The sequence below is a fragment of the Tupaia chinensis genome, unplaced genomic scaffold (genome assembly GCF_000334495.1).
Source record: "Tupaia chinensis unplaced genomic scaffold, TupChi_1.0 Scaffold000239_1, whole genome shotgun sequence".
NCBI lineage: Eukaryota > Metazoa > Chordata > Mammalia > Scandentia > Tupaiidae > Tupaia > Tupaia belangeri.
The window spans coordinates 801765-819774 of NW_006159717.1; the positions used below are offsets into that span (position 1 = coordinate 801765).

The 18010-nt window shown below is 44.3% G+C and overlaps 1 protein-coding gene across 5 annotated transcripts in view; it reads left to right on the top strand.

The window, feature by feature from the left end:
* Positions 1 to 18010, top strand: part of KIAA0319L (KIAA0319 like) — a 124420-nt gene that overhangs the window by 36930 nt on the left and 69480 nt on the right. For all 5 annotated transcript variants that reach the window (XR_001370395.2, XR_003549423.1, XM_014587885.2 and 2 more), the window contains exon 3: positions 10870 to 11399. Coding sequence is in view for 3 of the 5 variants with exons in the window: in XM_014587885.2 (XP_014443371.1) it covers positions 10870 to 11399 (530 nt within the window). In the remaining 2 variants the exon portion in view is untranslated. The remainder of the gene's footprint in view (positions 1 to 10869; positions 11400 to 18010) is intronic.

Here is an 18010-nt window from a genome sequence, read left to right on the forward strand (position 1 = left end):
AAAACCCAAACCTTTGAGGTTGTCATTTATACTGGAAAGAAATTGTATCTCTGAAAAACTGAAAATTATCTTCAACTTATCAATCTTCTATAGATTTTTTTTTTCTTTTTGAGAGAGATTTTTTTGCTATAGGGCATGAGCGCTAGCTGGATAGATAAGGAGAGACAGAAGAAAGCAAGAAATCGCCTCCCGGGGGATGGCCACGCCACAACCCCTTGTCCTCCATTCTCCTTCTGGAATTTTGGGCATGTACGTACGTGTCAGGCATGAGTTTCAAGCTGCCGGGTCTGGGACTCGCACCTCAGTCTGCCACGTGGGAGTCTAGTGACATAACCATTACACCATCTGCTGGTCCCAATTTTCTATAGATTTACATCTAAATTTAGGCTGTACTCAGTATTAATGATAAACCAAACAAAGGTATAGTCTCTTAGACAAGAGATTGAGAAACTTTTTCTTAAAGGTCCAGATAATAAATATTTTAGGCTTCGTGGGCCTTAGGGTCTTTGTTGAAACGACCAAACTTGGCCTTTGTAGAGGAAATGTGGCCAGGAAGTACATAAATAAATGAGTATGCCTCTGTTTCCCTAACACTTGATTTACAAAGACAGAGTTCAAGTTGGCTCCTAGGCTATAATTTGAGGCTCAAGGTTTATTGACCGTAGTAGTTTATTGACTTTTTTTTTTTTTAATTTGCCAGAGGGCATCTCTGCTCTCCCAAAAGAGAGAGTAAGTGAGAAAGCAACCCCCATGAGGGAGTCATGTTATAATCCCTAATCCCTTCTCCATTCTCCCTCCCTTCAGGGTTTTGGGCATACATTCACACATACCCCCTTTTTTTTAGCCCCAGGCCTGGACTTGAATGGCATTGTCAGCCTGTGGGATCCAGCCACCCTGACCACCATGCTCCCCTTCCTTTATTCTTTTCTTTTTTTGGAGAGGTTTTATCGCTATAGGGCGTGTGGGCTCGCCAGACAGACAGCGAGAAATCACCCAGGGGGGATGGTCACGCCGCAATCCCTTCTCCTCCATTCTCCTCTCAGGATCTTGGGCACGCACGCACCCGCACCCGGTGTGAGTTTTAAGCCACTGGGTCCGGAATGCGAACTGCGGTTGACTACGTGGGAGTCCAGCGACATAGACATTACGCTGGTTCCCCGCTTCCTTTATTCTTGATGTGGTTCACTGAGACTACTGTCTTTTTCCCCCCCTGTGATCAGTGTGAACAGAGCTTTATCAATTTTATTGATCTTTGAACCAGATTTTAATTTCATTTTTTTCCTTTCTTTTTTTCCTGTTTCATTGATGACTCTTTATTATTTATTTTCTCTACTTATTTGGGGGTTTAATTTACTCTTTTTCAAACTTTTATGATAGAAACATAGATCATTGATTTTTTTTTTAAGTTAAAAAAATTTTTTAATGAATTACTTAGTTGAATTTTTTTATTATTATTTTTTCAATTTGACCAGAGAAAGAGAGAGAAAACAAGAAAGCAAGCCCCCAAGTCTAGGACAACCCCCCAGGTCTAGGACTCGACCCACAGCTGGCCATTTGGGAGTCCAGTGCCCTTACCACCACACCACCTGCCAGCCCCAGTTAAAAGTTTTTTAAAGGTTAAAATTTGGCCTTTATTTTTCTAGCTTTTTTTTTTAAAGATTTTTTTTTTTTGAGAGGTTTTTGCTACAGGGCACATGCACTCTCCAGAAAGACAGAGAGAGACAGAGAGACAGAGAGTGAAACATCACCACCCCTCCCCGCCCCAGGGGGGAATGGCCATGCCACAATCCCTTCTCCTCTTGGGATCTGGGGCACACATGCAGATGTTCCCAGCATGAGTTTGAGTTTAAGCCGCTGGGTCTGGGACTCGAACCGTGGTTGACTACATGGGAGTCAAGCGACGTAGCCATTACGCCATCTGCTGGTTCCTTTAAGAGAGTTTTTTGCTATATGGTGCATGGGCTTGCTGTAGAGACAGAGAAATAGAAAGTGAGAAATCACCCCCAAGGGGGGTTGGCCATGCAGTAGTCCATTCTTCTCAAGATTTTGGACATGCATGCACAAGTGCCTGTTGTGAGTTTCAAGCTGCTGGGTCCAGGACTTAAACTACAGTCAGCTATGTGGGAGTCCAGCACCTTAATCACCACACCACCTGCTGAGCCCTATTTTCCAGATCTTTAAAAATGCATCTATATAGAAGCAAAAATAGCTTCATTTAAAAATTTATAAATATATTGGGGCCGGCAGGTGGCATGGTGGTTAAGATGTTGGACTCCCATATGGCCAACCATGGTTTGAGCCCTGCATCTGGCCACTTGCTTTCTCACTTTCCCCTTCTCTTATTCTCTCTGTCTCCTTGGTCAAATTAAAATAAATAAATAAATAAAATTAAATATAAAATTTTAAAATATATAATTAAAAATATATAAACAATACTATAACATATATAGTTTTTTTGCAACTTAATTTAGTTGTTTTTATTTTTTTTGCCACAGACAATACATCAATACAGTATATGAAATGAGATTTTCATCCAGTATACATTGTATATTGGCTCAATCAAGGATATAACCATACATTTTATCATCAACAAATAATTTTCTATTTCTTGTTTCTTGTATATTCCCCCCCCCCTTGATTCCCTACCTCTCACCCTCTGCCAATTCTCCCCCTTCTCCCACATTATCTCTGGTATGTACAGTTGCTTTCCATGCCTTTCTTTCCCACCTTTTATTGATTTACTGAAGATCTTAATTAATTTAAAGACTTTCAGTAGCAAGCACAGAAATATATACATGTTTCTGAGCATATGTCTGACTTTAGGCATACACCTCAGTGAGTAAAGTGAACATACTATAAAGTAGCACCTAACTAGGGCTATATATAGCTTACTGCAGTCATTAAATAGGTATTAATAGGTATTTTTTAATGCATTTTTTAGTTTCAAAAAAAGTTGTAGTTTTAATAATTCAAAATCAAAAAATGTTAAGAGAAATTTGCTTAAAATGTAAAGCCAGGAAAAAGGTTAGGATTCAGTTCAAATAATAGGTAAATGAGCATATCAGCAGTTCAAAAGACAGAAATCCTTAAATATGGGAATCAAAGCATCAGAGAAAATCAATAGTGTTTTAGTCTAAAGTAAAAAATTCTATTTCACTAGTTCAGACTCACGTAATTAATCTCTTTTCTGTTGAATTTGCAGTGTTCCTGTGGTCTGATCTTTCCATTTAAACTCTAGAAGTTAACATTCGACTCCGGACTTGTCCCTACCATTAGGCTGGCCATTCTCTGGGTTGTTTCTTGTACTCTTATTTCTGTGTGTCCGACTTTAGTTTTCCTACTATAGCTCTCCCTTTAGCAGTTCTTGGAAAGCTGGTATGGTATTGGTAAATTCTTTCAGGTTTTGTTTATCTGAGAACATTTTCGTCTTTTTCCCTTATGAAGGATAATCTTGCTGGGTATAGTGTTCTTGGTTAAAATTGTTTTTCACTTAACACTTTGAATTTATTTTCCCATTCTTTTCTTGTTTGCATTGTTTCTGATAAGAGTTCTGACATTAGCCTTATGAGATATCCTTTGAAAGTAACTTGACGTTTCTCTCTTGCCAATTTTGGTTTCTTTCTTCTGTCTGTGTTTTTGGGCGATCTGGCTATAATGTGCCTTGGGGGAGATTTTGGGTTGATTCTATGTGGGGTCCTTTGTATTTCTTGGGTCTGGATATTTGCTTGCCTCTCTAGGTTTGGAAAGTTTTCTTCCAGGATTTTATAGAATAGATGATCAATACCCTTATTAGTTTCTTCACCTTCTGAGATAGTGATGATCTGGATGTTTGGGCATTTAATGGTATCTAATATTACTTGTATGTTATTCTCATTTTAGGGAGGTTATTTTCTCAGTCTTTATGGTAAATTTTTCTAGGTCAGAGGTTCTGTCTTCTACATCTGAGATTCGATCTTCTGCATGATCTAATTTGCTGTTGATATTTTCAATGGAAGTTTTGATTTCCTGTATTACAGTCTTCATCTCAATTCCGTTTGACTCTGTTTGATTCTTTTCTATGATGTGTATCTCCTCTTTCATATTGTTCGAGAACTTCCTCACCTCTTGGAACTCAGTGTCTCTTTTCTCTTGCATCTTCTGGAGTTCATTGTCTCTATTCTCTTGCATCTGTTAGCTTTGTCACTGTGAGTATTTTAAATTCTTTATCTGACATTTCTCTGAGTTCCCTTGTATTCTTTGTGGAGGAGGAGTAGTTATTCTTTTCCCTTAGAGGAGAGATATTTTCTTGGTTTCTTATATTTCTTGTGCCTCTGTAGTGGTTTCTGGTCATCTGATGGATTATACTTTTTTTTTTTCCAATTTTTTGGAGTAAAATCTGAGCATTCAGAGGAATGCAGAAGGAGGTGACCTGCAGTCTGTGAACAGTACTGTTTTTTTCCCTTTCTACAGCTGATTCAATGAAAATTGAGGATTAATCTAACCCTAAAGGTATCCAGATATTTGGCTACTGAGCACCTAGACCTGTCTAAAAAATCAGTGTGTGGAGGCTGAGCAGAAAAGTGAGAAAGGTAAAAAGAAAAGGAAAAGAAATAGAAAAAACAAAAAACCCAAACCAAACCAAAACAAAAAAACAAAGAAGAGAAAAACACAAGACAAAAACAATAAGAAAAGAGAATAAAAAATTATTTTTCAAAAAATGAAAACTGTGCGGCGTGCTAGGGGCCACTCAGAACTCAAATATAGGTGACTGCTGATTGGCTTATCCTATAGGGGCAGGGGGAAAGGCAAGAATCAGACAAAAGAGCAGCAGAGAGCTACATTTAAAATTAAAAAAAAAAGTTAAAGAGAGAGAGAGAGAGAGAGATGGAAAGAGACAGAGAGAATAAGTAGGGTGGTCTAACCTGGCTTCTGGCTAGACCGGGGTAGCAGGATGATCAGGTCTAGGCAGAGGGTCTTTGGTGGTTGAAATCCCTGAGTGGAGCGCTCAGAACTCAGATACAGATGGCTGCTCATTGGCTTATCCTGGCTCCTGGCTAGACCAGGGGAGCAGGAGGGTGAAGTGTGGCCAGAGGGTCTTCCGGTGGTTGAAATCCTCCAGTATGAATTCCTTGATGTCCAGTAAGGGTTGAACCCTCCTGAAAGGCTTTCTCACAATTATTTTACTGATGGGATTTATTTCTAGTATGGGTTTTCTGATGTCCCGCAAAGAATGAACTTGTTATACCTGAAAGATTTCCATACTGCAGTGATAGGGTTTTTCTCCTGTTTGCATTATTTGATGATGAATGAGGGTTGAGATCTTCCTAAAGGTTTTTCCATATTTATTACACTCATATGTTTCTCACCAGTTCGGATTTTCTTTTTTTAATTATAATTTTTTTGAGAGGTTTTTGCTATAGGGTGTGTGCGCTCTCCAGAAAGACAGAAAGAGACAGAGAGACAGGAAGCAAGAAATCACCCCCAGGGGGATGGCCACTCCGCAGTCCTTCCTCCTCCATTCTCCTCTCGGGTTCTTGGGCATGCACGCACTCACACCCGGCGTGAGTTTAAGCCACTGGACCTGGGATTCAAACCGTGGTCAACTACATGGGAGTCCAGCGACATAGCCATTACACCAACTGCTGGTCCCACCAATTTGGATTTTCTGATTTTGCAACAGTTATTTCTGGATGCTTTCTCACATTCCTTACCTTTAAAAGACTTCTCTTCGTTATGTATTCTGTCATGACAGTAAGAACCACCTTCTGAACAATGGCTTTCCCATGGTCATTACATTTGTAGGATTTCTGACTGTATGAGTTCTCTGATAACTTGAAAGAATAGAGTTTTTTCCTGAAAGCTTTTATACATCCATTGCATTTATAGGGTTTCTCTCTGGAATGAATTCTCGTACGTTTAATAAATGTTCAGTGTTTCTTGAGGAAGTTCCCATATTTCATACATCTATAAAGTTGCTTGCCAATGTGAATTTTATGATGATTTAACAGGAGCAATAGTGAGATAGCTGACTCATAAAGGCCTTCTCACATTTTTCACATTTACGGACTTTCTCACCAGTATCATTTCTCTGGTGGTTAATAAAGGAGCAATTACATTTTAAGACTTGCCTACATTCCTTGCATTTATAGTGCTGCTTTTCTTTCTTTCTTTCTTTTTTTTTTTTCCGGAGAGGTTTTTGTTCTAGGGCATGTGCGCTTGCCAGAAAGACAGAGAGAGAGACAGAAAGCAAAAAAATCACCCCTTGGCGGGATGGCCACGCCACAATCCGTTCTCCTCCATTCTCCTCGGGATCTTGGACATGCACGCACACGTGCCCGAGTTTAAGTCACTGGGTCTGGGACTCGAACTGCAGTCAGCTACATGGGAGTCCAGCGACATAGCCATTACGCCAACTGCTGGGCCCTATAGGGCTGCTTTTTCTTTTTTTTTTTTTTTTTTTTTTTTTTTCTTTGAGAGGTTTTTCACTATAGGGCGCGTGCGCTTGCCAGACTGACAGAGAGACATAGAGACAGAAAGCGAGAAATAACCCCCCAGGGGGGATGGTCACGCTGTAATCCCTTCTCCTCCATTCTCCTCTTGGGATCTTGGGCACGCACGCACACGCACCCGGCATGAGTTTTAAGCCACTGGGTCCAGGACGCGAACTGCGGTTGACTACGTGGGAGTCCAGCGACATAGCCATTATGCTAACTGCTGGTTTCCTAGTACTGCTTCTCTATGGAACTTCTCCTCTCCCAGTCTAGGCCTTTTTCTATCATGACACTGTCTCCTTTTTTTTTTTTTTTTTTTAAATCATTTAATTTTATTTATTCATTCATTTATTTTAATTTGACCAGAGAGGGAGAGAGAGAGAGCAACAGTGAGAAAGCAAGCCACTAGGTTCGGGATTCAAACCACGGTCGACCATGTGGGAGTGTCCAGCACCTTAACTACCACACCACCTGTTGCTCCTATCTATCGTGATACTTTCTGTTTGCTCCAAGAACAGATTCCTCAGAAATATTTTACCTTAGGGCTGATATCTTTGTGTCAAACCAGTTTTCCTGGACTACAAGTACCTGATGGAATTTGTCACACCTCCTTCTAGAGCCCTGCTCCTTTCTCCACTTGGGTAGTTAGTTTTGGTTTGAAAGAGAGAAGCCTGTAGACATCAGATTCTCATAGGTTTCCAGTATTACAACCCAGTGCCAGCCTGTTGGGTAGCATCCCGGTGTCTTCATTCAGTCTGGGTAGAGCCACAGCCGTGTCCTAAATCCTGGTGATCCTTGGATCTGGACTTTTGGTAGTTTTGGAACCATGTGTTTTCTGATCTGTTCTCCTGGACAAGGACAGAGGATCCTTTATAAGCCTTTATAAGTTCTGGAGGCTAGAAATTCAAAATCAAAGTGTTAGCAGGGTTGGTTCTTTCTGAGACTCTGGGTAGGATACTTCTTAGCCTCTTTCTAGCTTGTGGTCACTATCAATCGCTGACATTCCTTGGCTTGCTGCAGTATCATTCCAATCTCTGCCTCTGTCATCCCATGGCATTTCCCCCTATGTATCTCTAAATTATTGATTTTAGACTTTTCTTCTTTTCTGAAATAAATACTTGAAGCTATGAATGTTCCTTAAACATTGCTTTAACTGCACCCCCCAAACTTTTATATTTTCATTCTCACTCAGTTCAAAATATTTTCTAATTTTCTTCATGCAGTTTCAACCTATAGTTGTGCACATTTTAGTCCCCAAAGACTAAAGAGGTCCATTATCCACATTTCTGGAGATTTATTTATTTATTTATTTATTTATTTATTTATTTATTTATTTATTTATTTAAATTTGACCAGAGAGCGGGGGTGGGGGGGGAGAGGGAGAGAGAGCCAGCTGCCAGGTCCAGACTTGAACTGCCATCTGCCTTGTGGGAGTCTAGTACCTTAACCACCACACCACCTGCCACACCTCCTTCTAGAGCCCTGCTCCTTTCTCCACTTGGGTAGTTAGTTTTGGTTTGAAAGAGAGAAGCCTGTAGACATCAGATTCTCATAGGTTTCCAGTATTACAACCCAGTGCCAGCCTATTGGGTAGCATCCCGGTGTCTTCATTCAGTCTGGGTAGAGCCACAGCCGTGTCCTAAATCCTGGTGATCCTTGGATCTGGACTTTTGGTAGTTTTGGAACCATGTGTTTTCTGATCTGTTCTCCTGGACAAGGACAGAGGATCCTTTATAAGCCTTTATAAGTTCTGGAGGCTAGAAATTCAAAATCAAAGTGTTAGCAGGGTTGGTTCTTTCTGAGACTCTGGGTAGGATACTTCTTAGCCTCTTTCTAGCTTGTGGTCACTATCAATCGCTGACATTCCTTGGCTTGCTGCAGTATCATTCCAATCTCTGCCTCTGTCATCCCATGGCATTTCCCCCTATGTATCTCTAAATTATTGATTTTAGACTTTTCTTCTTTTCTGAAATAAATACTTGAAGCTATGAATGTTCCTTAAACATTGCTTTAACTGCACCCCCCAAACTTTTATATTTTCATTCTCACTCAGTTAAAAATATTTTCTAATTTTCTTCATGCAGTTTCAACCTATAGTTGTGCACATTTTAGTCCCCAAAGACTAAAGAGGTCCATTATCCACATTTCTGGAGATTTATTTATTTATTTATTTATTTATTTAAATTTGACCAGAGAGCGGGGGTGGGGGAGGAGAGGGAGAGAGAGCCAGCTGCCAGGTCCAGACTTGAACTGCCATCTGCCTTGTGGGAGTCTAGTACCTTAACCACCACACCACCTGCCAGCCCCTCTGGAGCTCCTTTTCTATATAGCCTTTGTTAGAAAACTCTAGCTCTCACACTGAAGTCTGTCTCCCCAACTCGGCAAGACTGCCGTGCTCTGTGTAGACTCTCCTTGGTTGCGCCGTAGTCTGGACCATGTGTCCAGTGGAAAGCCAGGGTGTCATTGGGCTCCTTTCTCTCAGGGCTCACAGTACGTCCTGTTCTCCAGTGTCTAAAAACAGTTGTTTCATGTATTTTGTCGACTTTTTCTAATTGCTCATGGTGGGAGGGCAAGTCCTGTAGCACCTCTTCCTTCAAAGGCAGGCGTGGGAGTAGCAGTGCATTTTTAAAAATTAAGTAAATAGTGGCTTACAGCTCAGTGCAAGTTATTTTCATCTGTGTTGACCTCGTCACTGTGTTAAATATGAACTGTTTGGAGAAGAACAGGAAAAGTTGACATGAAGGTATTAACCGATGGCAGTTACTGACGTACAGTTTGATGTTGATTTCAACAAGGTCTGGACTCTCCTCCGATAGCTGTTACCAAGATTCGTATTATTGGTGACTGTGTGGGAGAGTGGGTAAAGAAATGAAGGGTATTTCTGCAGCTCTTGGTAGCTTTGTTATTTTTTCATCGTTGCTATTTCTTCATCTTTTCTTTAGGAAGTTCTGTTTTCTCTGGCCTTCTAAATTGCTTGTCTGGTGTTAAGCTGGTGCCAGTGTATCTCCCTCTTAAAGAACAGTGGCAGGTGGCTTCCACAGTGCTCCTGACTCTGGAATCGGGAAACTGCCTTTCTCTTTCCTCCCTGCCCCACCTTCTCCCCGCTCCATTCTCGCCCCCCACCCCGCGGTGGGTTATGTTCACGTTTAGTCCGTTGGATGTTTAGTGAGTATTTCATGGGCATCAGCTCACCCAGGTTGGCTTGGCTGGTCCTGCCAGGCATTGCTGTAGTCAGTAAGAGCCCTTTCTCAATTCTGCATGCACGCAGGCACGAGTACCATCTCGTCAGTGCTCTGCCTCTGTTGCATGATTTCTCTATGACTTCTAAGCTAGGTTTTATATTCCAACCCCAAGGCCAGGGCCAGGGTGAGGAAAGAGAGATACCCAGAGCACAGTCTCAGGAGGTGCCCGCTCTCGGGTCACGTCAGCCAGCCCTGCGCTCCCGTGACTGAGCGAGAGCGCCTCCTCGGACTTTGAGCCCAAGGCTCCTCTTTTGCCTTACCCTGGCTCTCTCCCTGTGTAACCCTGACCATAGCTGTTGCAGACAGCTGCACAGCTAAGACCTTAAAGTGAACTTGTATAATAACTTTCTTTTAGAACATGTTTCGGCTTTACTTCATCTAAGACAAATGGAGATGAGGTCATGTGTCAGGAAAATGAACGTCATGCCTGAAGTTGCTCGGGCAGCCCAGAGTTAATCCCTAGGTAACGTAAGCCGGAATTTGGGGCCACAGTATCTAGTTTACCTGCAGTTGATCACAGTTCTATTTCTGTCTCCTATCTTGTCATGCTATGGCTTGTCATTAGGAGGTTTCTTCTACCAGAATCCCTGTCGTGGTCAACATTTTTTGGTCGTCTTGACCCTTGCGCTGGCTAATACCAGGATTTGTGAAATCACCTGACTGTGACTGGGTGAGCCAGTGAGTGACCATAACCTGCTGGGGTCAAGGGTTCTTGGTTTGTGTTGCTGCCAGTTCAGTGGGAACAACCCTGCTCATTAGCCACCCGTTTTCTGGCCCCATAGTCCTCTTACTTTCCCTAGGAAATGGCTTGGAAGTCAAGTGTTGAACTCCCCACACACACACACTTCCACCAAAATAGCTCGTGTTTTGTTTGTTTATTTCTATCTCACGAACTAGAATTCTTTGTAAAAGGTCCATGTGGCAGGAACTAATTGAGAAGGGGAACCATCGATGAATATGGAGCAGTATTTTTACAAACTAAATATCCTGAGCCAGAAAACCCTCTCACTTCCTCTGCTCCACTCACTAGACAGCTTTCTCATCCTCTTAAAAGCCTGTCTTCCAAATAACCTCAGATGTTGGTGTTCAGGGCACTGTACTGAGCAGTAGCCTCTGTCTGCACCTCACCTTACTCGGTTTTCGTTCTTCGTTTCTAGATGCCAGTGAGAGCAGGTGCCAGCAGGGGAAGACACATTTTGGAGTTGGCCTGCGATCTGCGGGGGAGAATCACCTCCGGCATCTCGAAGGAACTCCCTCTCTCCAGGCATGCTGGGCTGCCTGCTGCCAGGACTCTGCCTGCCATGCCTTTTGGTGGCTAGAAGGGACGTGCATCCAAGTGGACTGCAGCAGGCCCCAGCGCTGCCGCCCCTTTAGGACAGACTCTTCCAATTCCGTGTTGGTGTTTTTAAAAACATTCCCACCTGTGGAGGACTTGGGCCTTCCACCCGAAGAGGATGTGTCACGTCTTCTGGGACTCGATTGGAGCGGGGCGACTTGGAGGGGGCAGAGCCCACCCAGAGCTTCCCTCAGACCTGCTGTAGCCTCCAGTGACCAGCAGCAGAGCTTCATCAGGAAGCTTCAGAAGAGAGACAGTCCCAGTAAAGAAACAGCCACACCTGTGGTGACAGAGCACGCGGAGAGCCCCTCCAAGGATCTCGGCGACCCAACCACCAGTGGCGCTGCAGAGGTAAGCATGTTACGGACGAGGAGTATTTGACACGTGAGCAGTGAAGCTGATGCTCGTGCACAGGGCTCAGCGGCCGAGGAGTGTGTGTGTAAAGCTGCTTGGTGTCAGTGTAGTTGGTGCCGCCCAGGTGTGCAAGGGTAAGTCGACCTTCGAGGTGCTCACTCCGTGCAGGCTTGACCATTGTTTTGCTGAAAGCAGCAAACTGCTCATTATCTGGTCTAAGCTGCTGCTTGGCTACAGGTAAGCGCAGCTGTGTGGGTGTTAGTCTCCACCAACCCTTCTGCAGTGTTTTCTGCCAGATTGCAAAACAGTTGATTGATGCGGTTGCAGTCAAGTTTTCCTCCTCCTTCATCTCCCTCCTGTAAACACATTCCATACGAGGTGGTTTCTATTCCAGTCTGAATTAACCGTGCCTCGTCCCGCAGATTGAGATCTGACCTGCTGGGCTGGGGAGCTGGATGTGGCTATTAGCCGAGAGGTCTCTGGGGTGAATTCTCACCAAGCCGTGTGTGCAAAGGGAGATACTGCCAGTAGAGTTTATTCTACTTATTATGCTTCTTGATTGTTGATCTTCCTAGGCAAATGAGTAAAAGGAATGACTCACTCTGTGCTCAGTCTCTCTTGATTGCTGTGACTTATTTTTGTATTTGTTTTGTCCTGGTTGTCTCTGTCAAGTTGAAGCCAGTGTGGGGAGGCTACTACATGCCAGGCACTGTGTGTGCTAATCGTCGTACTATGTTATTTTCTTTAATTTTCATAGCAATGCTTCCAAGTAGGTATTATTAGTCCTGCTTTACTAGTGAGGAAACTGAGGCCAGAGAGGTTAAACAACTTGCCTGTGACCATGCAGCTTATTGGCAGCATAGCTAGAACTGGAACCCAGATTTAACATTAAGAATAAAAAACCTGGGACCAGCAGTTAGCATAATGGCTATGTCGCTGGACTCCCACGTAGTCGACTGTGTTCGAGTCCCGGACCCGGTGGCTTAAACTCACACCGCGCGCGTGTGCATGCATGCCCAAGATCCTGAGAGGAGAATGGAGGAGAAGGGATTGTGGCGTGACCATCCCCCCTGGGGGGTGATTTCTCATTTTCTGTCTCTCTGTCTTTCTCTGGCTATCTGGCAAGCACATGCACCCTGTAGCAAAAAAACCTCTTCAAAAAAAAAAAAAAAAAAAGAATAAAAACCTTTCAGTATGATAGTAGAGAATAGTCTTAGGTTTTTTTTTTTTTTTTAAGAATTATTTTATATAATTCTATTTGTTATTATTATTTTTTAATTTGACCATAGAGAGAAAGAGAGAGGGAAAGTGAGAAAGCAAGGTCTGGGGCTTGAACCGTGGTCAGCCACGTGGGAGTCTAGCACCTTAACCACTAAGCCACTGGCTGGCCCCAGTCTTAGGTTTAATATGCCCATGAACATGGATGGAAACCTACTATCAATGTCAGGTACATTTCTTCTTTTTAGTCTGTAACAGCCACATATCGTCATAATCGGGCACTAAATGCCGTGCAGAAGCTCTGGTGTGCTTTCTTACGACTGGTTGTGCAATACATTTGTTCACACCGGCACTGCCATGCACCCATGCCTGATGCTTTGCTCTAGATCGCCTCAGGTATGACGTTGCTAGGTGACAGGAATGTTTCTGCTCCTGTAATCCCATGGGCCCACTGCCATACCTGCTGTCCATCGTGGCCTGCACTGGCGTTATGCATTACGTGCAGTGTGTGTCTGCAAGTGAGCATTTTGTCCCAGGAAAATCCTTAAAATAAATTCTTTTTATTTATGCTCGTTAAAATTATGTTTCTGTCTCTTGCATTCCAAAAACAAACTAAGGTAGGAACACTGCGTGGCATTTAAAAACCTGCCACTTGGGCCTGCCAACTTGTCCAGGAGTCTGCCCAGATTCTTGATAAGCACTTGTATGTGTCTCATGGGCTCTTATTCTTCCTTCAGCTTTCTCCAGTCAGAACCGATCAGGGCGTGGGTGGCAGGAGAGGAGGTAAAAAAGACATGTAGGCCAAGCCACTGTGACGCAGCAGTAATACGAAGCCATATGGCTGACTGTGGGTTCAAATCCCCAGCTTTGCCTGAAAAGACACTGGACATGAATGCATGGGTGCCCAAAGATCCTGAGGAGCTGGAGGGTGGGGAAGGAGGGGATTGTGATGTCACGGGACCTCTCTTTCTCATGTGTGCGTGTGCTCTCTATCATCGGAAACAAAAACCAAAACCAGAAACCATAACGCCCAGAGCCAGCTTTCTCAGCAGCAGCACTGCTGACGTGTGGGCTGAATAGCTCTTTCTTGGGGGGCTGGCCTTCCTGGCATGTTGGTCAGTGGTATTCCCTGATCTCTGCTCACCAGATGCCAGTAGTGTATCCCCCAACACTGGAAAATTAGTTATCTTCTGACATTGCAAAATTGCCTTCAGTTGAGAACCACTGACTTAAAGGCAGATTCTGGCATGACACTCCCTCTGAAAGAGATCTTCTCTCCAGATTCGACTAGAAAAATACAACTGCTTGTACTATGGCAAGGTCAGGTGCTTTTTATTTTATTTTTTTGAGAGGTTTTTGCTGTAGGGTGCATGCACTCGCCAAAAAGACAGAGAGAGACAAAGAGACAGAAAGCAAGAAATCGCCCCCTAGGGATGGCCACACCGCAATCCCTTCTCCATTCTCCTCTCGGGCTCATGCACATGCACCTGGCATGAGTTTTAAGCTACAGAGTCCGGGATGCGAACCGCGGTCAACTACATGGGAGTCCAGCGACATAGCCATTACGCTAACTGCTGGTCCCAGGTGCATTTCTAAGCATAGAGATAGAAAGGTGAACAAGACATGATCCTTGCCCTCAAGGAGTTTACAGTCTAGTAGAGAAGGAAGCTAAGTACTTATGATAGTATATATTTATTTTTTTGGGGGGAGGGAGAGGTTTTTGCTATGGGGTGAGTGAGCTCACCAGAAAGAGAGAGACAGAGAGATAGAAGGCAAGAAATCACGCCCCAAGGGTATGGCCATGCTGCAATTCCTTCTCCTCTTGGGATCTTAGGCACACATGCACATGTGCCTGGCATGAGTTTTAAGCCGCCGGGTATAGGATTTGAACTGTGGTTAACTACATGGGAGTCCAGCAACATAGCCATTATGTCAACTGCTGGTGCTAAGGAGTATTTAAAAAAAATTATCTATTTCATTTTATTTATTATCATTATTTTAAAATTTGACTAGGGAGAAAAAGAGGGAGAGAGAGATAGAGAGAAAGTGAGAAAGCAAGCCTTCAGGTCCAGGACTTGAACTGTGGTTGGCCATGTGAGAGTTCAGCACCTTAATCACCATGCCACCTGCTGGCCCCAGAGTATGGGGTATTTGAATCAGATTTTGGAGGTGGGGAGGTTCTGGTGATGGAAGGATCGAGGGTGCAGCTGTGGAAGAGGATTACCGGAGCAGAGTGGACAAGTTTATTGGAGACAAGGAGCTCAAAGAAGTCAGTAGGCTCCAAGAACATGTTAGTTGGGTTATCCATGTGGCCCTTGAGGTAGTCTCACGATGATGACGATGGTGGTAGCTGCTGTGCACTGAGCACTTACTCTGTGCCAGGTACTGCTCTGAGCCCTCTGGTGAATTAACTCTTCACCCATGTAATAGATCCTACAAAGTACCATTATCATCTCTATTTTGTAAATGAAGAACTCAGGAAAAGACAGGGTACGGGACAGGCCAAAGCGGCGCAGCTAGAATATAGACTCCGGACTTGTACGCAGGCAGCCTGATGCGCCAGTCTGTGCTCTGAACCCTCTTACTCTTTAGGCAGGACTTGAGGTGAGGAGGAATTTCAAGGGCCAGATGTCAAAGCCATCAGGTAGGAGGAGTGACAAGGATGTTGAGAGGTGACAGCTATGGTGAGAGCTGACGTGCAGTGCAGAAATACAAAGGAGAGGTTTTTATAAGAAGGCAGGAGAGGGAACCAGCAGTTAGCGTAATGGCTATGTCGCTGAACTCCCATGTAGTCGACCGCGGTTTTTGTCCCAGACCCAGTGACTTAAAACTCACGCCAGGCGCGTGTGCGTGCGTGCCCAAGATCCCGAGAGGAGAATGGAGAAGAAGGAATTGCGGCGTGACCATCCCCCCTGGGGGGTCCCCCCTGGGGGGTGATTTCTTGCTTTCTGTCTCTATGTCTCTCTCTGTCTGGTGAGCGCACACGCCCTATAGCGAAAATCTCTCCAAAAAAAAAAAAAAAAAAAAAAAGAAGGCAGGAGAGACCGGACCACCAGTGGGCAATGTTGCTGGACTCCCATGTAGTCTACCGTGGTTCGAGTCCTGGACCCAGTGGCTTAAAATTCATGCCAGGCACATGTGAGTGCGTGCCCAAAATCCTGAGAGGAGAATGGAGGAGAAAGGATTGGAGTGCGACCATCCCCCCTGGGGGGTGATTTCTCGCTTTTCATCTGTCTGTCTCTCTTTGTCTTTCCGGAGAGCACACGCACCCTATAGCAAAAAACCTCTTAAAAAAAGAAAAGAAAGGGGGCCGGCAGGTGGTGGCGTGGTGTTTAAAGCTGCTGGATTCTCACATGGCTGTCCACGGTTTGAGTCCCAGACCTGGCGGCTTGTTTTCTCACTTTCTCTCTCTCACTCACTTTCTCTGTGTGTCTTGCTATGGTCACATGAAAAATAACAATAATGATAAGTAAAAGAAAAGAAATAATTCTTTAAAAAACAAAGAAGAAATGAAAGGAAGGAATAAATAAAAATAGCTCCAGCCACTCCAGCATAATTATGACTAATGAAATTAGAGACAGCCAGGTTAGCACATCAGTGGTTTTAGACCTACTACCTCTTGGAAGATGGTAGAAAGTCCAAGTTAGGCCTTACTGAATTCAGATGTAGGCTGGGAGGAAGATCCTGAGGCTGTGTTGGCTACAGAGCTCTTCTTCTTTACAGCATTGGGTCATGACAATAAGTTACTGTTTGTGAACAGGATCTCAAGAGATGTGTGGTCTAACAGGGAGACTGGGTAGAGTTGGGAGGAGGAATATCGAACTTGAACTATGAACCCAAGGAGTGGGAGTGGGCCTTTGCTGCAGGTAGTGTTCCACAGAGGCGTTACAGAGTTTGGCCTCACATGCTGAGAAGTTTAAGTATTACCACAAAGGGGGGCAAGTGAATTCTTCAGATCCAGGCAAGTCATGTTTGACCTTCCATGTCAGGTTTACAAGGTTGATTCTTACTCTGCAGGCCAGGGGTAGCTCTGGAATGATAAGAGCTCCAGAATAGTTAACTAGTATGTGTGTTTTGGGGGAGAGAACTATGAATTCAAACTTCTGCTTAATCACTACAGAAAGGAAAAGAAACGTATGCACTGCAGATGTTCTCCTCCTCATTAGGGACGACTGCTAGCAGCACCAGTTTCCAGTCTGCAGTTTCACTAAGGTAGGTCAGGTAACTCTGCATCCAGGTGGGAAGGGAGCTTAAATTGCTCCTGTCTTGCCTGGAATGCCTGCAGAGCTGTAAAGGCATTGGGCTGTCAGGATGCATTTTTCATTCTTTGGGAAATATAAATATATATATATGTGTGTGTGTGTGTGTGTGTGTGTATGTATGTGTGTGTGTGTATATATATATATATATATACACAGTATCCCAGAGCAGGTATCATGGACCATTTGTGATTGAAAAGTAGAAGGAATGCCAACAGTTTATTCCTTTTTCTCAACTTGAAGAGGAAGAAGCTTGCCTTACTTGGGTTTTTGTTTTGTTTTATTTATTTACTTTTTGGAGAGGTTTTTGCTATAGGGTGCATCAGAAAGAGACAGAGAGACAGAAAGCGAGAAATCACCCCCCAGGGGGGATGGCCACGCTGCAATCCCTTCTCCTCCATCTCCTCTCAGGATCTTGGGCACGCACGCACACGCCTGGTGTGAGTTTAAGCCAGTTCCGGGACTTGACCTGCGGTCACCTACATGGGAGTCCAGCGGCATAGCCATTACGCTAACTGCTGGTCCCATACTGCTTGGTTAAGCACTGCATCCCTTCTGCATCATGAGCCTCCGAAGTGTTGGCAGGAGGCGCGTGGAGGCTTGTTGCTTGGTCCCTGGAAGGTGTACGGGACAAGCAGCCCAACCAGTAGCCATTCACTGCTGCCAGAGCTGCTCTGTGAAAGAGCAGGAGTGCTTTCTTTGGGCCCAGGAAATGAAGGTCCACGTAGGTATCCCCACATGTAAGGAGTGCCCTTGCCAGATCGAGGTGTTCCTCTCTGCCCTCATCATCTCCCCATCTCCAGTGAGTAATCACGCGTTTCAGTCTCTAGCGAGCCAGTGGCTTTGTGTGGAACAGGTGACGGGGAGGATAAGCGAGCCAAGCACCTGGATGCCTCTCTGCTGCCTCTTCAACGAGGAGAGCCCTGGGCCCATTCCACGTGAGGCCGAGCTTACCTCTAATCAGGAGAGGAGCGGCGTGGGCTGCGACAGAAGCACCTTACATAACCAGGGACTGAAACCAGGCGGCTCTGGTTCCCTTCGTGGGGTTTTTGTGTGTGTTTTCTGATTTGTTTTCCAGGGCTTTTTTTGCTTGCTTGCTTTCGGTTTTGTTTTTAAATGTTTCCTTTACAC